Below are 24,402 nucleotides of genomic sequence, written 5' to 3'. Positions count from 1 at the left end.
GTTGGCAGCGTGGCAGAGCCAAACTGCGCTTTGGGCCGGACAATACCCTGGGTATAATCCCAGCACAAAATCCAGTTCCTTATTCGGTTCCAGGTACTTAGCACAGTGGCTGGGGTACTGTTAGTTGGCCAAAGTGCGCCTTGGGCCAGGCAACTCTCTGGTCAGAGATGTCCAGAAGTGTCCCCTGGTTGTACAGACACATGGTCTGGGGTGGCCCAGGAAGGATTTCTTGGTATAATGCCAGTCCACAATCCAGTTCCTTATTCAGTTCCCTGTATTCAGCGCCGCGGCTGGGGTGCGGTGTGTTGTCAGCCTGGCACGGCCAAACCGGAGTTTGGGCTGGAGAAGTCTCTGGTCACAGATGGCCAGGACAGTCCCCCGGGCACGCAGAGGTGTTACGATGGGCGGCCCAAGCACAATTTCTAGCCATGAACCCAGCCTGAAAGCCAGTTCCTTATTCAAGCCATTATACTTAGTACAGTGGGCATGGGGGCTGTTAGCTGGCAGCCTGGCACGGCCAAACCGTGCTTTGGGCCGGGCGGCACTGTGGTCAGGGGTCTTTGGGACAGTTCCCCAGTGGCATCGCCAAGAAATCTGGGGTAGCCCAAGGAGTATTTTGTCCCATAATCCCATCCTAATCTCACCTTCATTTAGGGCTCTGTACTTGATGCAGAATATTATTTTACATATTAATTAGTACATATGCACAGCTAATGAAATTCTCTCGCTGTAGGATGAGCAATTCATTGAGAACAAGTTTTTATTGGGTCTAGTCTAGAAGAAGGAAGCGGGAATAAGGAATAAGAAACTTGGAATAAAGAAGGAACCAACTTCAGCCTCATCGCAACCCCCGACATACCCTGTTACCGCCCCCCCCACACACAAACCCCACCCCAATGTACATAAGCAAAAGTTTATATTTGATTCTTGTTTATATTGTGCACAACATAAGTAATAATAAAATTAAACGTTAATCAAATTAAAAATTTCTAGTAGAACAGTTCTCCAACAGAAATAATCGCCCGCCCCTGAGCTGGAAGTGGGGCTGGAAGGACCCAAGGAACAGCTCCCGAACCTGCCTGGGGTTAACGCTCTCCTCTGGGAAAAAAAAGATGGAGAAGAAGACTCTGCTCATCAGAATCACGGCCAGAGTCCCGGGACCTGCGGGGAGGGGATGGTGAAGGCCGCCCGTTTCCCCGAGGTTTTGTTCTCCAAGCCATGCCCCAGACTACGGGGAGCGGCACGCTGCGCCCTGGGCCAACCAGGGCACCAAAAAGCAACGGGAGAAGTTGAACAGCAGCTCAGTCCGCGCAGACGGGGCTGGGAGCTGTACTGCACAATCAGCCCCGGGACGGAGCGAGCAAGGGGGCTGGAGGGCACGACCCACACGCTGCCCGCGTCAGTGCAGCCCGCTCACCGCAGCGTTCACAAGCAGCTCCGAGGGCATCGCAGCTCTGCCTCCCGTTGGCAACACACGATACCAAACTGTGGCCCAGGATCGGCAAGCAGCCGCTCAGCTACAAGTCAGCCCCAAATCCCACCCGTCACAACCACTGCCCAGCCACTTCCCGCAATACAGCACTGACGCACTGCTCTGCGCTGAGTGCTTCTAGCTCACAGACACAAGTGGTTTAAATAACACCCGTGGGCTACTTGCTGTCCCGGAGCAAGGCGCTTTGTCTGGCAAATTCAAGGCAAAAACAAAGGTGCTTCTGACTTGGAAATGGGCTGCAGCACGATGCTGTGCTGCTCCCTCTCCTCCTCCACCACAGGGTCCCGAGGACGAGGTGCACGCTCCACCGGGCTCTGCTCAGCTGTGGCAACAAGACACAGGAGATGGAGCAGCCGCAGGGACTGCAGCACGGGGCAGCCACAGGCCTGGCCGCGGCTCCACCCGGGTCACTCCCTGCACGGAGGGGACGAGATGCCCCTTCCCAACGCACCTCCCACGGCCGGGTCCCCTGCGCTGCACTAGCTCTGCTCCCGGCCGTGCCCGGCCTGCAGCCTCTTCCCCAGACATGCAGGCCCAGAGCCCAGGCTGCCTGGGGGGCCACGGACACCCCCGCTCTGCCCCTCTCCGTGGCACAGACCCAGACACTCGGCTCTCCTGGCACTTGGCCCTTGCAGCTGCCTGGACTGGGGGGCCTAGGGACACCGGGGCTGGCTCAGAGAGGGAAGGTGTCTCCTTTGGGGGATCCCTCAGGCCAGAGCCCCTCACACTTACCTTGGATGCAGGAGTCGGAGTAGCTGTTGCTGTAGCTGTAGCCCTCCCTGCTCCCCAACCCCAAGGTCTGGCCATGGCCTGGCCCCAAGCACTTTGCCCAGCACTTACTGAGGAAGAAAACCGCTGCACCCGCCATGGCAGTGACCAGCACAGCACCGATAACGATGCCCACAATCATCACTGGGTCGGACTCTGGAAGAGGGAAGGGGCTGTGAGAGAGGGGAACCCCCAAACCTGCCCCAACACTGCATCGGCCAAATGCCCGCTCCCTGTCGGTGCCCCCTGCATCCTCCGACCCCTCTGTTACTTCCCTGCTTCGAGCCCCGAGCACCAGGTTTCTTCTCCCTCCCGGCGCGGGGGTCACTCACCCGTCCTGCCCTTGTCCCAGGCCAGTCTCAGGGCTGCACCCAGGCTCACGTGCTCCACGCTGCAGGTGTAGCTGTGGTTGCTGCTCGGGTCCATCTCGATGGTGGCCCAGGTCTGGTAGGTCCCGTCTCCACTGGGAAGGACCCCCGAGCGGCTCGTCTCCTGGGGCTGCGCCTCCCCGTTCTGCAGCCAGACGACAGCCACGTCTTTGGGGTAGAAGCCGTGGACCCGGCAGGACAGGGTGGTGCATCCATCCCGTGATGACGGACGGTCGCTCACCTGTGCCACGGGGCGCTCTGGGAGGGAGGAGACACCCGTTACAGCCACAGCCCCTCCTCGACCCTTGGGCCAGAGACCCCTGCCAGGAGGCCACGCGCGCCCTGCACTGGGCTGTACAAAGCCGGCTCCAGCTGCGACTTCAGGGAGGAGCAGACGGCGCCAGGGCAGGAGCACAGGGACGGGAGACACGGCTGTGCTGGGCCCGGGGCTGCAGGAACGGGGTCCCATACAGCTGATCTCTGTTTCTCAGACACGTGGCCAGAGTACGGACACGCCGTGGGCTCTGCCCAGCTGGGAGGCCTGAGCAGGGCAGGGACAGGGGCATCGTGTCCCACAGCAGCACTGGGGTCTCGCCCAGCAGCACGACCGAGATGCAGCGCTTGCCACCCTGGGCACATGGGGATGGGGATGGGGATGGTGTTCCCAGGGGTGGGGACGGGGCTGGTGGCTGTCTATAAACTGGGCAAGGGGGACCAGCAGGCAATGGGGGGGTCCCTGTTCCCCCAAGCACTACCGGGACTGACATAACAACGGGGGCTCGGACTTGATGATCTGCTCAGGTCCCTTCCGACCCTACGAAACTACTGACACCAAGGGGCACAGGACAGGGAGAGGAGTGCAGTTTCTCCATCCCAGAAGCCTGGGTCGACGGCCCGCTGCACCCAGTCCCGGCACGGCTCCTGTCTCCGCGTCTCGCTGTCGTAGTGGAGAATTTGCTGGTCGTCCACGTAGCCCACGGCAGTGAAACGGGTCACGTCCGGGCTGGGATTCGACACCCCTATGTAGAAATGCCAGTAGAAGTGGGAGCCTGTGGGAGAGCGACTGGGGTCAGCACTAGTGGGGGCAGACGTCAGTGCCCTTGGGTGCTCGCTGCCCCGTCCCAGAGGGACCGCAGAGGAGGGACACGGGGCAGCGCCAGGCTGGAGTGGAGGCGCAGAGCAGACCGAGCGGTGGGGTTAAGAGCAGAGGGCAGCGCTGGCTGAGGGCAGGGACCAGGGAGGAGGGACAGGACCGACCCCGCAGGGCACAGGCCTGGCCTGGAGGGGCCACACACCGTGTCCCACAGTCCGGTTGTGCTGCCCGCACCCTCCGGCCCAGGTACAAGCCCTGCACAGCCCGGGTGCTCGGCCCACCCTGCTCCAGGGGAGCCCTCGTGCACCCGAGTCAGGGCCTGGGCCTGGGCTCAGCCCCCCTCAGGCCTCGGTCCTGCTGCGCGGTCGGGGCTGGGGCCGGAGGGACCCTGCAGAGCAGACGAGGGTCGGGCTGGACAAGCAGCTTCTCCTCGGCTTGCGCCCATCCGCCCTCCCCGTCAGAGGCAGCAGCTCCACCAAAATACTCCTTGGTCTCCCCCAAACTTCACGTCAATGCTGGCGGGGGACTGTCCCCAAGACCCCCGGGCGCAGTCCTGCCTGGACAGAGCGTGGCTCCCACTGTGGGCTCTAATAAGGAACAGTCTTTGGGCTGGGAATATGGCTGGAAATCCTTCGTGTCCCCCCCACACCAGACTGTGCCACTGGGGACTCTCCTGGACATCCCCGAGCAGGGCACGGCCTGGCCCGAAGCACGGTGTGGCCGTGGCAGGCTGCCACCTGACAGCCCCCATGCCCGCTGTGTAAGGAAACGGGCTCCAGCCGGAAACCCAGCCCAAAGCCAGGTCCTTGCTCCAGCCCTTGCACGCCCCGAGTCCACTTTTACCCCCCATTTCCAGTCCCCTGCTCAAGGCAGGATCATGCCCTACGCCCCCGTCTGCCACCTTAATGAGAAGTGTGTGTCGTGTATAGGGTATGCAATAAGTGCCCGTAGTCAGCCTAGGCCACAATTAACAATTGACTACAATGCCGAGCAATCGAAGCCTAAAGGATTTCGACAACTAGTCACAAACCGGGGGCACGAAAGGTTCACCGGGGCATGGAAAGTGCTAGAAACCGGGGCACTCAGAGTTCACCCAGGGGAAAATTCCCCTTGGCGGCCAAAACCTTCCCGCCCAGAAATCTTCCATGACATAATATCCGAGCCCAAATATGGGAGTAGTGACGAGTTTGGGAAGGACGGGCCCATGGCGGCAACTCACCCCGATATAACCCGTCACCTGCCGTCCCAACTGGGAGGCAACCTCGTGTGCAGACCACCGAAGGAAGGAGCGCAAGGGTAGGCCGGATCAGCGCGATCCCCTGAACCACCCTCCCCGCGAGCACCGATCTCTCCCTTCACGCTGACGCCGCCGAGCGCCGAGTGGGGCCGAAGGAAGGGGACTTAGTCCTACCAGTATTGAGGCCAGCCCATTGAACCGTACTACTGAGGCCAGCCCATTGAACCGTACTACTGAGGCCAGCTCATTGAACCGTACTACTGAGGCCAGCCCATTGAACCCTACTACTGAGGAATGAAACCATTTCTAGGTGTTCGGCTTCTGGGAATCCTAGGATTGTAAGTATAATACAGTAATGACTTTTCTGCTTCAAATTATATAGTTAGTGGTAATTGTAATTGCTTAAAGAAGTGCATTTAGAGTATTGTTCTTTATATATATATAGTTATCGTGTTTTTGATGTTTATGGTATTTCTTAAAGTACAGCACTGTTCTGTGTTTAGTCAGGAATTTAAAACACAATTGTGTTGTATGAATTCAGTGTGTAATCATTGTGAAATCGTGCAGTTAGGTGAACATCCCCCAGCCAGCGCACAAACGAATCAGGCACTTGTGTGGCATCTTCTCTATGCCATAACCCACGAGAGCCGTGGCGTCACGAACAGGACGCGCTGGTTGTCCACTTCACAATGGGGTGAATTGCTGCAGCATTGCACGCCCCTCAATGATAATGAGGGTACTTGGAAAGTAAGCATAAAAGGTTTCAAAAAAGAGGATGAAATAATCAGGTCTAGTTTTGAGTTTACGCAAGGTGGTTTCAGGTGTTGTTTCGGAGGTGTCATTTCTTTCCCAAACGGACTTCAGCCCGCTTCAGTAGCAAGCCAAGGGCTGAGGTGTGCAGTGTGCTTGCCCGACATGGGGGGAGGAGAGCGGGGGCTCTGCTTGGAGCTAGGACATGGGGCCGGGCAGGCATGGTGAGGGCTTGCAGCGGAGCAGGCAGTGAGGGGCGCATCTTGCTTTAGGGTTACCCTATTTCCAGGTCCAAGAAACAGGACACCTGCCACGTGGCGGAGGGGGGCACGGGGAATATGATGGGTGGGGGGGCAGGCAGTGAGATGCCCGTGCCCTGTCGCTGCCCATTGTGTTGCCCCCACGAACAAGCCACAGCCCCCGCCAGTCCTGCTGCTGCCCCCACCTCCCAACCCACTGACCCCAGCCCTGCCAGTGCCCCTCACCCCAAACTGCAGGACCCTGCCCCCCAGGCCGTGATGGTGCCCCTCACTCCCGACCCGCACCCCCTGGCACTGCCAGTGCCCCCCTTCCTCCTTATCTGTGCGGTGATTTCAAGTCAAATTCGATGCACCCAGAAAATCCACATAGTGTTGCCCTAACACCTTCTTTGTAGCACTGACATATTTACACCAATAAACCCACCATGGTGTGCGGGTGTTTGAGCTGTCCCGTAAAAATACACAGCTGTCTGCTTGTCATTGATTTTCCAGATCCTGTGCCACTCTGCTACCCTTGGCCAAGATAGCACACCCCTCCCTCTTCTCCCCCACGCCATCGTTATCAGGTGTGCGACGTGTCTGTGTATCTGCCGTGGGTGGCCGAAGGACAGTGGCATGTCCCGTCTATATTTTGGGAAGCATTTTGCAGTCTTTCAGAATGAATGAGGATGCATGGATGTAAAAGCAGGGCACAATCATTAGAAGCGTGTGCCACATGCAGCAAAACCAGCAATGGCACAAACTTGCTTTATGCTGCAGTGCAGGCCCTCGCGCACGGGGCTGGTGCAGGGCATTTTGTCTTGGGTGGGAGTGGGAGGCTGGGGTCAGCACCCGTTCTGGCCCCAGCAACTTCACTTGGGGCCTCCCTGGGCAGCAGTGGCAGCAACCCCACGGCTTGGAGCCTGCCCGGCAGCCAGGACATAGCTCTGCCCAGCCAGGCTCTGGTTCTGGAAGCACGCGCTGTTGCCATGGGCACCGTACCAAGTTTTTTCTTTTGTTTTATGACACCAGGATCTCTCGGTGTCAAATTTTGGCATCACACAGTAAATCTGCAGCATGGCAAATGGGTGCACGTGCACCACGGGTGGTGTGTGGGGCCTGAAATGGGTTGGAGGTGCCACAAACTGCATGTTGCAGGGGTTTAGGTTGTAGCCGTAATGGTCTAAGGACACAGGCAGACAAGGTTCCTTGGGTGAATTTGATCTCTTCTATTAGACCAACCCAAATGGTTGGAGAATAGTTATTAAGCAAGCTTTTAGGTTCAAAACCCCTTCGTCAGGCTAAGGACGCTGCAGCAGTCGGTGTGTGCTCTTCCTGGATGGGATGAAAAGTGAAGAAGCCAGGGGCTGGGCTGGGCTGGGCTGGGCTGGGCAGTCAGTTGCCAGGCAGATTATCATGTATCAAAAATCCAGTGTCTATGTTCAGTCCCTGATCTCTGGTATCCAGGAGGTTGATGAAATGGAGCTCGTAGGCTCGTCTCTGGGACGTGTTGTGCAAGTTTCCCTTGAGGATCAGGACTGAGAGACTGGAGAGAGAGTGGCCCTCCCGTGAGAAATGTGCCCCCGCCGGTAATTGGGTATTTCTGTCTTTGATGGATGTCCGGTGTGCGTTCATGCTGGTGCGCAGTTGTTGTCTGGTCTCTCCTACTTCTCTTCCATCAGGGCATTTGGGGCATTGGAGGAGGGATATCACATTCCTGGAGGTGCAGCTGTAAGACCCTGGGATGCCGATGGCTCTGTTGCGGGGTGCAGTCATAGTGGGGTGTGGAGATGTGTTGGCAGGCTTTGCATTTCTTGTCCTGGCACGGTCTGGATCCTTTTGGTGTGTCTGGGCTTGAGGTAGTTTGCTTCTGGTGATGAGGTTGGCGAGGTTCGGTGCTTGTCTGAAGGCTAGGATGGGTGGCTCTGGGAAGATCTTTTTAAGAATAGGGTCTCTTTGTAATATGGGTTGCAATTTTTGGAGGCTTTTCCGCACAGGTTCAAGGGAGGGGTGATAGGTCATAACCAGCGGTGTGCGATTTGTGGGGGGTTTTCTTCTGTACTGCAGCAGTTCTTCACGTGGTATCCGGGTGGCTCTTTCAAACGTGCGATCTACCTCTCTGGACGAGTGTCCTGGCTGGGTGAAAGCCTTTTTAAGATTGGTGAGGTGGCGATCCCGGGTGTGCTCTTCAGTGCAGATGCGGTGGTATCTGAGGGCTTGGCTGTACAGCACAGCGTTTTTGGTGCGTTTCGGGTGAGTGCTGGTTCTGTGCAGATATGTGTGTTGGTCTGTGGGTTTCTTGTATACTGTGGTCTGTATTTTACCCTTCTGGATCCTGATCATTGTGTCTAAAAGGGGATGTTGGTGCTGGAGTATTGTAGAGAAAGTCGGCTGGAGGGATGGTGACTGTTGAATTTCTGGTGGAACTCAATCCGAGATTGCAGGTTCTCACTCCAAATGGTGAAGATGTCATCGATGTATCTTAGGTATAGTAAGGGTTTGATGGGGCAGTTCTTGAGGAAGTCTTGCTCCAGGTGGCTCAGAAAAAGGTCGGCATACTGCGGGGCCATTTTCGTGCCCATAGCTGTTCCCATCATCTGGAGGAAGTGTTGATTATTAAAAGTGAAATTGTTGTGTGTGAGGATGAAGTGTCTAAGCTCAGTGTTATCTTTGGGTCTGTATTCTGGGTTGTAATCTTGTTCCTGTAGATATGTAGGGCAGGCCTGGATGCCATCCTGGTGTGGGACGTTGGTGTATAGGCTGGTAACGTCCATGGTGGCTAGGAACCCATATTAGAAAAGGACCCTATTCTTAAAAAGATCTTCCCAGAGCCACCCATCCTAGCCTTCAGACAAGCACCAAACCTCGCCAACCTCATCACCAGAAGCAAACTTCCTCAAGCCCAGACACACCAAAAGGATCCAGACCGTGCCAGGACAAGAAATGCAAAGCCTGCCAACACATCTCCACACCCCACTATGACTGCACCCCGCAACAGAGCCATCGGCATCCCAGGGTCTTACAGCTGCACCTCCAGGAATGTGATATCCCTCCTCCAATGCCCCAAATGCCCTGATGGAAGAGAAGTAGGAGAGACCAAACAGGTGGTCTGGGACAAGGGGCTTCTCTATCGGTTGTGGGTGCCGAAGAACCATGCAGAGATGTTCCATGTTCCAGGTTTATTCCTTTTTCTTCTTCTGGCATCCCGTGGGAACCCCCTGACCCGGCACGCCCGGACCCACGGCCCTGAGAGGCCCCGTGTCCGAGCTTTTAAAGGAGGGGGGGAAGTGTGGCAGAAATGCCACCGTCGGTGCCCCTCTGCAGAGATCTGTCTCAGCCAGCCTGGGAGGCGGGTGTTGAATCCCTCAGGGCAGGGATCTCCCACCTGGTCTGCATGACGAAAGCCTGGGGCCTGGGAGGCGATGCTCTGGTCACCTGGGCAGGGGGGAAAGACCCGGCCCTGCGCGGGCCCAGGTAGCCAGGGATGCTGGGGAGATTGGTCGGCTTGTGGCCAGTATTGGCAGCTTCGATTGGACCGGGCTGCTGAGGTCAGAGAGGTTATTTAAGGGCTTGGGCCAAGAAGAAGGGGGTCAGCCATTAGCCATGCGGTCATCCAGGTGAATCTGAGCCTGGCTGTCTCCTCATCACCGCATGCTCCAAGAGTGCCCTGCCTCCAGAGGAAACAACAACCACCTCTGGACGATGCGAGTGAGTAAGCTACTCGAGATCCGATGAGATATTCAGCTTCAGTAACTCAGATGCGTTTAAACGGCTACCTCAGCCACCATGGTTTGCTCTGTGGGATTCCTCTGATATTCCTGTAAGATTTCTATGACACTGCTCTACCTTTTACCCTGTTTCCGCCCTACCCCTGTCATCAATAAAGTTCTCCTTGTGACCGGTGTGGGAGACTTATTGAGGGGTGGGTCTACATTATGCCGAGGAGGCCCCTTAGGTCTGTGGACTAAGGGAGGCTTCCTAATAAGCCCCTGACTTGGGGAAGTGCCCCGAGTGCTGGTATTGGGTCTAGTGCCCACTGGACGATCAGGCCTGCGTTCTCCAAGGCGCGCAGAGCCAGAATTGGGTCCAGAGCCTGGGATGGTGGCAGCGGGACCCCAGGCTAGCGGGGGTGCTCCAGGGAAGGGGTCGGCCGGACGGGACGCACCCCAGGGGGGCACTCGGAGCCTGGACACAGGGAGGTGGGCGGCTCAACGCAGGAGCGCCCCCTACTGGCCCGCCACAGAGCCTACGAGCTCCATTTCATCAACCTGCTGGATACCAGAGATCAGGGACTGAACATAGACACTGGATTTTTGATACATGATAATCTGCCTGGCAACTGACTGCCCAGCCCAGCCCAGCCCAGCCCAGCCCCTGGCTTCTTCACTTTTCATCCCATCCAGGAAGAGCACACACCGACTGCTGCAGCGTCCTTAGCCTGACGAAGGGGTTTTGAACCCGAAAGCTTGCTTAATAACTATTCTCCAACCATTTGGGTTGGTCTAATAAAAGACATCAAATTCACCCAAGAAATCTTGACAAACTGCATGTGCACGCTCATCGGGACAAGTTTTAGGTGTACAAAGAAATGGCACAATGCATGTTGAACTATTTTTCTCTTTGCGTCTCTCTGATTTATATTTCTTTTATTTTGAAAGGAAGAGATGTGACTACCACCCAATCACCTTGGCTGCTTGCACCCTAGTCACTGAGACTTAACCAAATTTCGAACTCATTGACAGAGCAGATCAGGAGGAAGGGTGTGGGTGTATCCCTCTGCCATCCTTGCTCAAGTGCTGCCGCACTCAGGACCCGAGGCCCCAAGCGAGCAGGCAGGAAGGGCGCGAGGAGCCCGCTCCAGGAGCAGCCTCAGGCCCTGGGCAGGCTGCACGCGAGCAGCAGCAGCAGCAGGAGGAAGGCCTGGAGCAGGGAGCCAGCTCCAGGAGGAGCAGCAGGCGCCACGAGCAGGTAAGACCATCCAACACTCGGCCCCCTCCACGCACAACCAACCCGCCCTTCTCTGCCTCGGGCGCAAAACTTCTGCCTTGCACCCCTGTCTGGAGCCCGAGGGCACAATCTGGGACCTCTCCATTTAAAAATCCTAGATCTATCCTGCCTTCTGAAGAACCCTTTCCAAACGAACAATGCCCATTTGTAGCCTCACTGCTAAGAAAACCAATTCCTCTTTAAAGATCGCAACCAACTGGCAAATTGAGCTAGTCCCAGGGTGGCTGTCTTTACCCGTCCAGAATTTGGCCGTCCCCCACGACGGTCCTGTCTGTGTCAGTGGTCACAAACCGGTGGTATTTGGAGACATCCTGTGGAGGAGGGTTTCAACCCCATTTTGAATGCAAAGTGCTGAGCTTGATCGTTACTGAGGAGGCAGCTGCCAAGGATGCTTTCTTTCTCAACAGAGACTTTTGGCATTCATTTCCATAGCTCCAAGTTTGGGTGCAAAAGGGGTGCTTCCTGTGGTCACAACTCATTGGCATTTTGCTGCAGAGCCAACACCATAGGTTCAACGGACCCACCTCCTTGGTGCCTGCCGTGCAGAGGACGGCTGCGAGAGACCACTACTAGCGGTGATCTCGAGACGTGCTCCTGCGGTAGAGGGTCAGGTGCACGGCTTAGCACAGATCCTCCTTTCTGATAGGAAATAATTTTCCAGGTCCGGGGTGATGTACATGGAAGCAGCAGGCTTGGACGGTGATGAGCCTGTTTCAGGTGTTAGCACAGGTTTGGCTCATGTCATAATGCCATGATTTTGATCTTTTGTTTCACAGGCCATGCAAAACTGTACTGAAAGCCTGCTGCAGGATTTCATAAATATCGACAGCTTTTTCTGTGGATACAGGGCCTTGGCTTCTCCAGGCGAGGTCCCAGAAGTGCTCCTCCGCAGGTAAGAGCCCAGAGTTGTGGAGGAAGCTGTAAAGGCCTTTATTGGTGGGACATTGCAGGAAACGATGTCAGATAGCATTGAAGAAGGCATACTTAAGAAGCTAAATGATTTGCATGTATGTCTAACAACCCGGGCTATCGCTATCCCTCTGCATAACTCTTTGCTCCATGAGTCGGGCTCTGCTGGATCAGAGCAGGGATTTCACAGGCCTAAAGGCACAAAGCGTCGCCCTTCCTCCCCCTGCGCCACAATACTCCTCCAGCTCTGCTGTCGTGGAGGGACAGCACCCCAGCTTTGGTTTCCAGGGAAAAGCCTGGTTGAGCCAGACGAGATGAACCAGGTGCTCTTGTCTCGGGCGCTGTTTCTGGGGAGTGCTGATGTACACGGGCACCAAATCCCACATCTCAGACAGAAAACACTTTGACTTCCAAGGAATCCACGGTTAGGTGGGGCTAGCAATGAAGTATCACTAAAAAACCTTGCTCAGGTATCTCTGTATCGCACTGTACTTTGCTTTCTGCTCCTCACTTTCTTATTCTCAGTTCCTCCATCTGTGAAATAGGGACAAAGATAATATTTGACCTGCCTTGCGAGATTGGTGAGACACAGCTGCTGTTTGCCAAGTCCTTGGACAGTCTCAGATGAAATGTTCCCTCCAAGGGCAAAGCCTTGGTACTAGTATGGGCAGCGCTCGAGCACATGGCCCGTCGCGTCGCAGACTCAAGTGCGCAGGCTGGGCGAGACTGCTTAGGCTTGAATTCAGTTGCACCAATTGGCACTCTCCCCAGCATCACGAACGGGATATAAAATGGTAGATGGATGACATTATGAAGGGGAGTAAAGAGAATGACATTCTTCAGCTTGTTTCTCTAAGATAGTTTGAACAGAGAAATCCTGATTTTTCATTGTCTGGGCAAGGTTTTGACATAAACTGCCTTACCATTGTGACATAGACTGTTTTTTTTAATAACCATCTAAAATATCCATTTTGATATTTAGGCATGGAAATGAGGAGACCTGGGCTGGTTCAGGAAACACCAGAACAGTCCTCAGGAAGTAAGTGTGGCTTTCTGCTGTACAGCAAAACCTGTCAGGATTCAGAGCATGTGGTCAGCTTAAGCATCTATATATATGATACGTGCGTGTGTGTGTGTGTGTGTGTGTATGTACATATGTATGTATGTATTTCCCTAGCCTTTGTAATTAAGTGTCTATATGTGTGTGTGTTTGTATATATATATTGGATTTCCCTTGTCGATCCCCCTGATCCCCTTTAGCTCTCGGCAGGGCATCGCTGTGGGATGCTCCAGACGAGCACTAGCATGGCTTCCGGCAGTAAGCGTTTGGCTAAAACGCCTTAACTCCCCCAGTCTTGCTCCTCAATGACTCGATTTAAGCACGGGTTCATGTAGCTTCAATTCTTTCATTTGTTCTGGGGAAAAATACTGAATAGAAGAGCAGCGTCTCACTATGGATATGGAGCTGCTGCATGTGAGAAGAGGGTCAAAAAGGCGTGGAAAAGAGGGACTGAGGAGAATCTGGTGTCAGTGAAATCATGGCTAGAGAGAGTGAATGGGAAGCTGCTCTCTACTGTCTCCTGATACAGGAAATTAGGGCCACAGGATTCATTTATGAGGCAACAGGTTGCGAACTACCAAAAGGAAGTCCTTTCTCAGACGATTCATTTGTGAAACCCATCACCGCTGGATGCTGTGGAGGCCAGTGGTAGAACCAGGTTCAGTAAAAGATTGCAGCTGTCCTTTCTAAGGGTGTCGATCTGGGGCTGTTGGTCGTGGGCGCAGGGATGTGCACGTGCATGGTGACTTAGCAGCATCAGGATATAACTCATGCATTTCTCTCTCTTGTACTTGGCCTCCAAAACGTCTGCTCCTTGCCACTCGTGCAGACAGTGTGGTGAGCTAGCCGGCCCTCTGCTCTGCCCCAGACTGCAATTCTTACAGTCTTATGCATCGTATCTGCACAGGAGAGCGGGAGTTATTCCTGCCCGTCTGTGGGAGAGCAAGGGGAGACACTGGCAGAGCTCAAAAGCCGTTGCAATGGCTTAGCGGGAGTTTACCCGCTCCGATAGGCATTTCTTGTGTGCGCGACACTAGGAGAGAAACACTGCAAAAAGTGGCCCAAATGTAGCAAGAAAAGACTGTATGAAAAGCACCAAGTGAGAAAAGCCAGGCGATTTGTGTGCTGTGTAAAGGCAGGGTTTGGGGCAGGAAGTTCATGTCTTGCCTGTGTCTCCTCTACTTTGTTTCCCATAATACTGGATCAAATTGCAGGAATTTGATATAGCAAAAAATAGTAATAATAGTCTTGTATTTTGCAGCTTGAGGATACAATTCAGTATTCATTCACCGGTTTTGATCAGTAATTAAGAGTGTTAAAACGTGCGTCAGTGAGATGAGACCATGATTACGTAACAAGGCGCCCAGATCAGAATTCCTCGCTCGCTCAGAGCAGAAGGAAAATATCGTCTTCAAGTTTGGGAGCCGGCAATCAGTGCGGCTAAGAAGGTAAGAAGAGTTTTAGAGAAGTGGGTTTTAAAGAAGGATTTGAAAACAGAGACGTGTTGATGGAGTTAGACTATAGGGGAAATGCCAGCAGAAATGAAGAGGTTAACATCTTGTCGAACAGGATCTGGAGTTGATGTTACTGAGTTAAGACAGAGAGAGAGGACAGATTCGAGTTCAGGCGGGGAAAGAATCAGAAAGGGAGGACGGAGAGATTCTTTTTGTGAACAATTATTGTAAAATGTCATTGATGTGGCTTCTTTTCATAAAATAGCCACACGTAACTAAGGCTGGCACAGCCATTTTCACTCAGCTCATTTAGCTCCAAATAAAGAGGTGTATCTAGGCCAGACCTGGGACCATCCTGAGGACCTGCGCGAGGACCAGCCAGGGGACCTGCCTCAAGGAAAAGTATCGTCTAGAACCTTTTGCTCAAAGTATTCGGTGTGAAAAGGGTAGGGGGAACTGCCAATATTTGCAGTCTAAGTGAAAGTTGAATTTCCATGTCCATTGGCTGCTCCTGTCCCTCACAAGCTGGTCCTAGCTGTGAGCAAACACAAGTGCACGGCTGCAAGCAGCTTCAATGGCCCACCGGGGGCAAATCTGACCCCTCATTGCATGTGGTGTCAGATAAAGATGTTCAAAACGTAGTGTCTTCTGGAACGCGTGTCTTCTGGGGCTCCCCACCTGCCGGTGCTTTCAGAGCGGGAGGGGGCAAGGGAGCAGGAGTTGAGTCTGGGGGTTTCAGCCCCCCTCTACAGGCTGGGGCCAGTGTGGTGCAGCCCCCAAGGTGGGGTGGGGGCTCCACTTCCCCCACTCCACCCTTCAGCACCAGGTGCGGAGCCCCAAGTACCAGCTCCCTCCACTGCCTTCCCCCTCCCATTCGCAAACAGCCAGGACTGCACAGAGCCTGGCCCTGGCTGTGGGAACCTGCTTGCAGGCTCCCGGCGGGCAGCGAGATCCCCGCCCCTCCGGACCCGCAGTGACCGTCGGTTTGGTCTGGGGTAAGGGTGTAACTCAGATCGCTTTGCAAACTTGTTCTGAGTTACAGCTGGGAGCTCCACTTCTCTCTGCACCCTTAGGGCACGTCCGCACGTGCAGGCCCGTGCGCTTGCAGCAGCTCAGATAGGAGCGGCACGTATTTGAGCTGGGGATTTCTGCCTCAGCACATGTCTGCACGTGGCCTTTGGTGTGGGGCAAGTTGTGCCACTTGGGGCAGAATAACCCTGCCCAGCTCCTCCCGGATCTGCAGCCAGGGGCAGCCAGAGCCTGTGGCCAGCACCGCTTTGCAGGAGTGGGGTGGGACATGGTGTGGGGTGGGCGTGGGGGGTGGGGGTAGGTGTGGGTGGATTGTGAGGGGACTGTGGGTGAGTGGGAACTGTGAGGGGGCTGCTCAGGGGGGCAGGAAGGCACAGGATGTGGGCATGGCTGTGCTGGGAGTGGGGTTTGTGCCCCGCTACTGCTTGCCCCCTTCCGCCCGGAGCAAGCTGCACCCGCATCATGCCGCCGCCCTCCCCCCCGTCCTGGCTGAGCAAGAGGCAGCGAGGCGTATCCCCCACTCCCAGCACTGTCGTGCCTGCAGCCCGGGCCCCTCTGCCCTCCTCCCCGTGTCCCATGCCCCCCTCCCCAGCTGGGCACAAGTCAGAGGAACCTGCAAACACAAAGGGGTGCAGGAGATGGAAGCCGAGTGTCCAGTGTTTTTGAATATTAGTTTCCTTTTCATATCACAAGAGCGCCTGTTTCCTTGGGCAAGGAGCCTTGCCCGATAGGGAACGGCAGAGAAAGGTCAGGAGGCACGTCTGCTCTGCAGGAGCTCCTTCCTGAGCAAAGCACCTTGTGTAGTCGGGATGCCACCGTTTCATTCAGCAGACAAGGTTCTCTGGGTAAAAGTGCTGTCTTTTATTAGACCAACTAAACACCCATTTCACACGGCAACACTCGCTACCGTCCATGTTTCAGGGGTGTTAGTTGTAGATGGAATACTACATATGAATACTTCATTGCAAATACCAAACCGAGCTACTCCTGTCGGTAGGACACCACCACTAACAACGTCCAAGGACCAGGCGTAGACCCCAAAATACTTGCTTCTGGTTCTACTTTCATCCCTACCGCTTCCATCACGTTTCTGACTTTTTCCCTTCATTTATTTTTCATGACTTACCTCTCTGAATGCTCGTCCTCTTGTTCATCTCTACCTTCCACGGACACACCTTCATCACCTCCTCCTTCCTCCACCTCTGATCTCAACATTGGTAAGTGCACCGTGACACCCGCTCAGTCTGCACCTTACTCGCACCACAACGGAGACGCCCGTGTAATTCGGAGCCTGATGCCGAACAGCAAAGGCTCTGTATACAAAAGCATCCTGGTAAGTGATGTGGAAGAGCTGTGTAGATTTATTACTGGATGTGCTTTCTCTGCGAATGATAATTTCTATGTAAAATCTCTGCTGCTCTGATTCACACCAAGACAAAGCTTTTAAATATTAGGGGCCACATAATGCCCTTGATTCTTAGGTGAATCAACACTGGCATTTTAGTAGTCCAGTCCACCTCCCAAACTCTTCCCTGGCCTTTCAGCTGGATAATATCCACCACTTGTCCTCAACCATTGAGTAAGGTAAGGAGAAAACGTGCACTGCACTTGTACGAATGGGCGTGCGTGCACAGGTAGGCAGACAGATACACTGAAGAACAGCTTGAGGCAAGTCCCCGGAAGATGCTGTATAGCAATAGAGAGTATCTAGTAATAGTGTTGAGAGGTAAACCCTGGGCCAGGTTCATGGTGACGCAGCTGCTGCTTGGGCCATCTCACTGGCACAAGGTAGAGTTAGGCAAGCAAAGGCTTGATGGCATAGGACCAGCCTCGTGGCTCCTGGGACTCTGCTCCGTGCGGGTGGTCACGCTGGAAGGAAAGGTTTCAGAGAGACAGAGGCAAAAGCAAAGAGCATTCAGAGTGGTCTTTTTGACACCAGGGACAAACACAGTCTAGCCAGGCAGCTTGGTAGAGTCACATACACACAGGCACCGTCACCCTTTGCTAGGATGTGCTGTGCACGAGGCTATTCCCATCGCCGTAATTCCCAGTCGCGCACTGTCTGTACCTGCCCGATGGGACACCAAGCCAACACGCCAGATAGATAACCTGAAAACAGATGTCGAGAAGCAAAATCAGTCATTGCAAAATGCTTTTTCCAGGTAACCTGCCCGGACAGGACCACCGATGTCACAGAAAATAATGACCAAGTACAACGTGGACCTGAGACACTGAAAACTGAGCTTGTGCAGGTGATCCCCTTGTGAGGGATGACATCCTTGCCGTCAGCAACCTCCCGGACAAGCCCCACCTGTGCGGGCTGCGGAGAGGGGCGACAGAGCCCCGCTGGAGACCGGACAGGAGCCGGAGAGGAGCGGGCGCTGCAGACGGGCTCTTCCTGCGGCCCAGAAACCTCGGGCTGAGGCCGGGGCAAGAGGGAAGAAGACCGGGGGGCAGAGCTCGGCGCGGGGCGGGGCGGGGAGACCCCACGGGCGGAGAGGACCAGAGTGGGGAGGAAGCGGGGCTGGGCCCGCCCACCCGCAGCCCCTGCCCGGCCCCGCCCCGCCCCGCGGCACCCCCGCTCCCGCCCGCAGCGTGTGTCCGGCCCGCACTCCGCACAGCCTCCTCCTCCTCCTTACCCCCGGGCCTGATCCCGGCGCCGCCCCCCGCGCTCTGCTCCGCTCCCCGGGCGCGGGCAGCGCGGCCAGGCGGCCCCGGGGGGCGGGGGGAGGTCTGTCCCCCCTGCGCTGCGGCCGGGCCGGGGGCGGGGCGGGGCGGGGCGGGCGCCGAGCGGCGTGCGGGCGGCGGAGCCCACGGGTGACCGCGCTCCCCGCGGCCGGGACAAGACCCGCCCCGCCCCGCCCCGCCCGCCACAACTCCGCACCCGGCCGGAGGGGAGCGGCCCCCGGCGGGGGAGGGGGGGTCCTGTGCAGCCCGTCGCCCCCGTCCCGCACCAGGGGGCCCGATCCGGCCGCCGTGCTCCCCGCCCCGCCCCGCCCCGCCGAGGCTGTGTAATACAATAACTGTGGCTGTACAAACATAGGTGTATTCATGGATTTTCCGCATCTTTGAAAGGGCGAACCAGGCTCACGTTTCAGCACTTAGGTCCACTGAGCTGCGTACCGGGGGCGTCGCATCGGGCGTTACGCGCTGGCGGACACGAGTCACCCGAAGCGCTGTTTCATAGACTCGTGGACGGTAGAGTCGAAAGGGGCCACACTGGAGCATCGTGTCCGAGCCCGGCCCCGTTGCAGCCTGCCGCGGTGGGGTGAAGAGGTCTGGGCTACGGTCAGCGGAGACGAGAGCAAACAGGCTTTACCCAGGAGTCTCTCTCTGCTGGAGGAAGCGAGTTGGCATTGAGGCCGCCTTCGGGAAGGGAAGGGAAGGGAAAGGAAAGAAGACTGTTATTTAGGAGTGTCTTTTGAGGGGATCAAAGACTCCCTTGGCCCAGGTAGAGCACGGATCCCTTTCCAAAAGCGTGTAGTCCCGGAGGCTCTTTGAGGCAGCCTGAAACACTGCTACAGATGGGCAATGCTGCAAAGGCTGCTTGTGCGTGACCAGCTGAGGGTGGCAGCGAAGGCAGGAGTGGGGCCCAAGGGTGGGGAAGACGAGCAAAGAAGACCTGCCGTGGTGCTCCAGTGGTGGAAAGCAGGGCGGCAGTGGCAGTGGCACCGCTGGGGTTAGACGGGTTCTAGTTAGCGCCTCTCTGCCGAGCAGCACTTGCTTCAGCTCCTGATGGACCCACTTTGAAGCCTTGACTTCTTCGAGCTGGGACTACAAGCGGTGAATGGAGCACACCACGTGGAGAGAGAGGGGTCCCGGCTCGGGGCTGTCAGCCACTCCTAGCTCTGGGAGGTTGGGTGGTTCACAATATCCCCACTTCCCCCTTCGTCCAGGCTTGCTGGGTTAGTGCAGAGGTTGCAAGCGGGGCAGGTTTGGCTTTCTGAGCAATCGGGAGGCGTAATGTAGTTGTCCCAGGTTTGTGGATTGGGGCTTGAACTCTTGCTTCAGTTATTAGTAAGAGCCCTAGAGACGGAGCTGGCCCTTGGTACCGTCCAGCAGGTGCAGGCAGGAGGATTGCATGTGTGCAGCTCTGCTTCTGGACTAGAGGTAAAGAGGTGAGAAGAGAGCGTGCGCCGAAGTGCTGCCACTTCCTGACTGGAGGAAGAGACGTTCGTGAGAAGGAAGAGTCTTATTCTGTCCTAGGTGATGGTCGTGGCATATTAAAAAAAGAAAAAGGAGGGATGGAAGGGTGAGAAAGGAAGCTGCTATCTTTCCTTGGGCGCATCCAGAGTTATGCAGACCACAAGGTCATCTCTAGTGCTTCTTGTCTCTAAAGACTTTACTAACGAGGTCATGACTTCTGTCTTTCTGGTATATCTCTGGGAGGTTACATTTCTACTACCAAGACACTTTCACAATGCAGTGTAACAGGCACGCACAGCACTTCTGCATTACACGTTATGGTCATACAATTCAGCGTAAGTCAGGTGTTACGTTCAGTTTGGGACAATGTAGTCCAGAAAAAATATCCTAGTTGTGTGCCGAGTGAACGTGCTTAACACATCGGAGCATACAATTAACAAAAGGTCATTCAGTGACTTGAGAATTCAGTGCAGCACGTGTACAAGAGCTCCGGAGAAGAATACGGCCCCTTCTAGTGTTGTTTTCCTGTCAGTCTGAAATAATCAGGAAGATGATTTGTGGTGGTTGTACTGTGAAGAACAAGCTTAATTTTCATAGGTTACAACTTTTTCCTCCTCGTTTTTTTTTAAGACTGAATTTCAGTCTTGAATGTTGAGACTGGCGTACTCAACACCAGAGCAAACAAGGAGGGGATTTGTGTACGAGAAGAGTCATCAAACTACTCTGCAATAACCACCCCCACAGCATGAAAGCCTCACTAGGATGGCTGACATCTGCAGAGCAAACTGCAGCCTGTTTAGGTGACAACTCGACAACTGGTTGGCTGCCAATATTTTAACAAGAGACCTCATTTGAAATTTCAGCTTTCATCTGCTATGATACAGCATGTCCCAGAGAGCAGGTGCCGAAAGATTGCTATTCCTCTGGTTTTTCCCCTCAAGAAAATGACTTACAGACCAGCTCCTCGTGTTAAATGAAGGCAAAGGCAGCTTCTGCCACAGCGGGGCGGGGAAACCTCTTCCGCACCAACCGGGGACCCCGCAGCGCAGACGGCGGCAGAGGCCGGAGCAGCTCAGCGGGACGGAGGAAACCTGCAGCTGACCGCGGGCTGCGCCGGCACGGCCGGGCCGGGCCGGGCCGGGGCGGGGCGGGGCGGGGCGGTGAGCGCCGGGACCCGCCGGCTCGGGGCTGGGAGGCTGCGGGCAGGTTGCGCGGGGCGGGGGACGGGGTGTCGTGCGGGGTGGCGGCGCGGGGAGCACCCGGACAGGCGGCCCCAGGACGGGGGCGGGGGCGGCCGGATCCTGCCCGTGCGGGACGGGGCGAAGGGCTGCACAGGACACCGCCCCCGCCGGCGCGCCGGCCGGGACCACCCGGGGCGGGGCGGGGGGGTCCTGTGCACCCTTCGCCCTCGTCCCGCACGGGCAGGATCGGGCCCTCTCCGCCTGCCCGGCCCCGACACCGGGTGCAGCAGCCCCGGGGCTCCCCGCCGCCATCCCGCCGGACACGAGCCGAGGCCCCAAAGCCGCCGGCCCGCACCAGCCGGGCCGTGACGTCGGGCAGGAGGCGGGGCCGGAGCGGGGCGTGGGCGTGTCTTGTCCCGGCTGCGGGCAGCGCGGACAGACGTCCCCGCTCCCCCGGTGCCGCCGGGGGGAGACAGACGTGTCCCCGCCCCCCCCGGTTGTGACCCCGCCCCCGGCCGCGGGCATCCGGATCGGGCCCGGCTGGGGGCGGGGCTGTCCAGCGCGCCCCTCCTCTGCAGGGTGCGGGTCAGCAGCACACGCGGTGCACGGGCACTACGGAGCAGTGTCGGGACCCGCGCGGGGCTTGCACTGCCAGCCCGTGTCTTCTCACCCTCTTCATCTCTTGGGGCGCCCCGTTGTCTCTGCCGCGCGGAAGCAGCCTCAGCTCCCCCCGGGCACCCTCGAGAAACGGCTCCCCCCCCCGGCAAGGTCAAGCCCGGCCGAGAGCAAAGCAGAGCAGCCTCGCCTTGTCCCGAGCAGCATCCGCCTCCTTCTTCCTGCCGCGTCTCCCCGCGCCGCACCGCTCTTGTCCCGAGCGCACGGGGGTCCATGCACAGCCCCAGACACTGCCCCGTCCTGCCCCGGGCACGCGGCCTCCCCCGGGCTCTCCGGCTGGAGCCCGTTTCCTTACACAGCGGGCGTGGGGGCTGTCAGGTGGCAGCCTGCCACGGCCACACCGTGCTTCGGGCCAGGCCGTGCCCTGCTCGGGGATGTCCAGGAGAGTCCCCAGTGGCACAGTCTGGTGTGGGGGGGACACGAGGGCTTTCCAGCCATATTCCCAGCCCAAAGCCAGTTCCTTATTAGAGCCCACAGTGGGAGCCACGCTCTGGCCAGGCAGGACTGCGCCCCGGGGTCTTGGGGACAGTCCCCCGCCAGCATTGACATGAAGTTTGGGGGAGACCAAGGAGTATTTTTGCCCCATAGTGCCATCCTAATCTGCTCTTCGTTTGGGGCTCTGTACTTGATGCCGCATGTTTTCCATATGAATTAGTAAATATGCATAGCTAATGAAATTCTGTCTCTACGATGTGTAATTTGTGAATAACAAGCTTTCCTTGGATACAGATTAAGAAGGAACCAAATTCAGCCTCGTCCCCACAGCCGATGGCCAGGGCCACGCTGCAGCGGGAATCCTGGGCCCTGGGCCCGGCTCACGTGGCCCCGTCGCCCCCCGCACCGCGCAGTGACCCTGCAGCGCCCTGCGGGCTGCGCCACGGCCCACTGCACCTGTGGCTGCGTGGGAGCACCCGCAGTGTCTGTGCACAACGGGCAGAAGCGCCGCACGAAGCTGCTGCAAAGGTGGCGCCAGGCTCCCAGCTGCTGGTCTTGCTGCTGCTCGTGGGCGCTGCAGCCGTGCCAGGAACCAGTGCCGGCTAGTGGCAGCGCCTGTCCTGGGCCGGGGGTAGGACAGAGCCGGGGTCCAGCTGCAGACCTTGTGGGCACAGCCAGGCTGGGGGTAGGACAGCGCTGCCCATTCCCTGGGGCCTCCCCTGAGCGCAGCACCCCATGGACTTGCACGCAGCACCCTCCCCTCTCCCAGCATGGCTGTTCCTGCCCGGGGAGCTGCTGGTGAGCAGGAAGAGAGGACCCGCTGCCTCTGACGGGGAGGGCGGATGGACGCAAGCGGAGGAGAAGCTGCTTGTCCAGCCGGACCCTCGTCTGCTCTGCAGGGTCCCTCCATGTTTCAGGAAGGACTCGAGGGGAACGCCTCAAGACCTAAGGTTGAGGAGGACCGGGTTAGAGTGCTACTGGAGGGGCTGGACGTGTTCAAGTCAGCAGGTCCAGATGCTCTCCACCCCAGGGTGCTGAGGGTGCTAGCAGGGGTTATTGCAGGGCCCTTGGCACAGCTGTATGAGTGCTCGTGGTGCTCCGGCCAGGTGCCAGTTGATTGGAAGATAGCCAATGTGGTCCCCATCTTTAAGAAAGGGAGGAGGGAGGACCCAGGCAACTATAGGCCTGTCAGTCTTACCTCAATCCTGGGGAAACTCTTTGAGAAGATCATGAAGCAGCACATCTGTGATGGGCTGGCATTGGGGATGATGCTCAAGGGCAACCAGCACGATTTCATTAGGGGCAGGTCATGTCAGACCAACCTGATTGCCTTTTACGATCAGGTCACAAAAGCATTGGGTGCAGGTGTGGCCGTGGACGTAGTCTTTCTGGACTTCAGCAAGGCTTTTGACACTGTCTTCCACCCCATCCTCATTAAAAAACTAGGCGACTGTGGCATCGATGCTGTTTGCCTGGGGCTGCACCCCTGGGGAGGGGAGATCGCAGCCGTGGGGCTGAGGGGAGGACATGGCTTGATGCCTGAACCCCGCCCCCACCCCCGGCAGCAGACTTCAAGGGCTGGAAAGCTCGTCCACCAAGAACAGGAGGGTGAGGAAGGGGACACGGCGTCCTGGTGTACCAGAGTCGGAGCAGGCTCTTGCTCAGCCTGGGCTCTGTCCCCTTGGGCTTACGCTTCCACCTGTTGCAACAAGGGGAGTTTGGTGCGATTGGACCAGTGGCCCCGAACTTCTGTTTGGATTACCGTGATCCATAGAGGAGGGTCAAGGTGACTGGAGAATTCACTCCAAACTCCAGACTGAACGAGCTGCTATTTGGGGCTTGGCTCCTGGAGGGGATACAAGGCGGCACAGGAGGAGGACAAGCATCTGGGCATCCAAGAGCTGGGGTAAGCTGTCCCTGCCAGCCCTGCAGGGAGTCAAAGGCTGCTATTAATCCCCCCTCAGTCTTCTACCCAGGTCCCCGAGCCTCTCCTCGCCAGTCCTGTCCCCCAGCCCCCGACCATTTTCATTGACTTCCACTGGGCTCTCCCCAAAGTGTCCACATCCTTTCTTTAGTGGTGGGCCAACCAGGACACAGGACTCCAGACGTGGCCTCACCGGTGCTGACCAGAGGGGAAGAATCACTTCCCTTGACCTGCTGGCAATGCTCCTACCGATGCAGCCCATAAGACACGTTCCCAAGACTCCTACCCGCTTACCAGCGTGGCCACCTCAGGAGTGTGTCTGTGTCTTCTTTCCTCCCCACTCATTTCTCTGATGCTCAAAAGATTTGCAGAAGTGCCCTGATACTCCCAATAGGAGGAGGGGTGGATGTCGTATACTTAGATTTCAGGAAGGCCTTCGATACGGTATCCCACCCCATACTGGTGAACAAGTTAAGAGGCTGTGATGTGGATAACTACACAGTCCGGTGGGTGGCGAATTGGCTGGAGGGTCGCACCCAGAGAGTCGTGGTGGATGGGTTGGTATCGACCTGGAAGGGTGTAGGCAGTGGGGTCCCGCAGGGCTCGGTCCTTGGACCGATACTCTTCAATGTCTT

The 24,402-nt window shown here is 56.8% G+C and overlaps 1 protein-coding gene and 2 long non-coding RNA genes across 3 annotated transcripts; all 3 read right to left on the bottom strand.

Moving 5' to 3' along the window:
• Nucleotides 1–935: 935 nt before the first annotated feature.
• LOC132249894 (major histocompatibility complex class I-related gene protein-like) lies at nt 936–8,517 on the bottom strand. Its single transcript, XM_059725554.1, has 5 exons — nt 8,457–8,517; nt 3,459–3,677; nt 2,593–3,006; nt 2,333–2,416; nt 936–1,814 (listed from the first exon to the last, which is right to left on the bottom strand). The coding sequence occupies exons 1-5, from the start codon at nt 8,515–8,517 to the stop codon at nt 1,690–1,692; spliced, it is 903 nt and encodes a 300-aa protein (XP_059581537.1). The 3' UTR covers nt 936–1,689.
• An 8,798-nt stretch (nt 8,518–17,315) lies between these two features.
• LOC132249804 (uncharacterized) lies at nt 17,316–17,895 on the bottom strand. Its single transcript, XR_009461303.1, has 2 exons — nt 17,718–17,895; nt 17,316–17,515 (listed from the first exon to the last, which is right to left on the bottom strand). It is a non-coding gene; the product is annotated as an uncharacterized LOC132249804 (long non-coding RNA).
• A 541-nt stretch (nt 17,896–18,436) lies between these two features.
• On the bottom strand, nt 18,437–20,669 carry LOC132249941 (uncharacterized). Its single transcript, XR_009461475.1, has 2 exons — nt 20,506–20,669; nt 18,437–20,085 (listed from the first exon to the last, which is right to left on the bottom strand). It is a non-coding gene; the product is annotated as an uncharacterized LOC132249941 (long non-coding RNA).
• Between the last annotated feature and the right edge of the window lie 3,733 nt (nt 20,670–24,402).

The sequence above is a fragment of the Alligator mississippiensis genome, chromosome 4 (genome assembly GCF_030867095.1).
Source record: "Alligator mississippiensis isolate rAllMis1 chromosome 4, rAllMis1, whole genome shotgun sequence".
Taxonomy (NCBI): domain Eukaryota; kingdom Metazoa; phylum Chordata; order Crocodylia; family Alligatoridae; genus Alligator; species Alligator mississippiensis.
This window is presented reverse-complemented; position numbering and strand designations above follow the sequence as displayed.

Coding starts and splice junctions, on each gene's coding strand:
- LOC132249894 (XM_059725554.1), bottom strand. CDS start 8,517: ATGGCCCCGCAGTATGCCGACCTTTTTCTGAGCCACCTGGAGCAAGAC. Junction 3,007..3,458: donor CCTGTCCTGTGCCCCTTGGT/GTCAGTAGTTTC, acceptor TCCTCCCTGAAG/TCGCAGCTGGAGCCGGCTTT. Junction 2,417..2,592: donor CTGGGACAAGGGCAGGACGG/GTGAGTGACCCC, acceptor TCCCTCTTCCAG/AGTCCGACCCAGTGATGATT.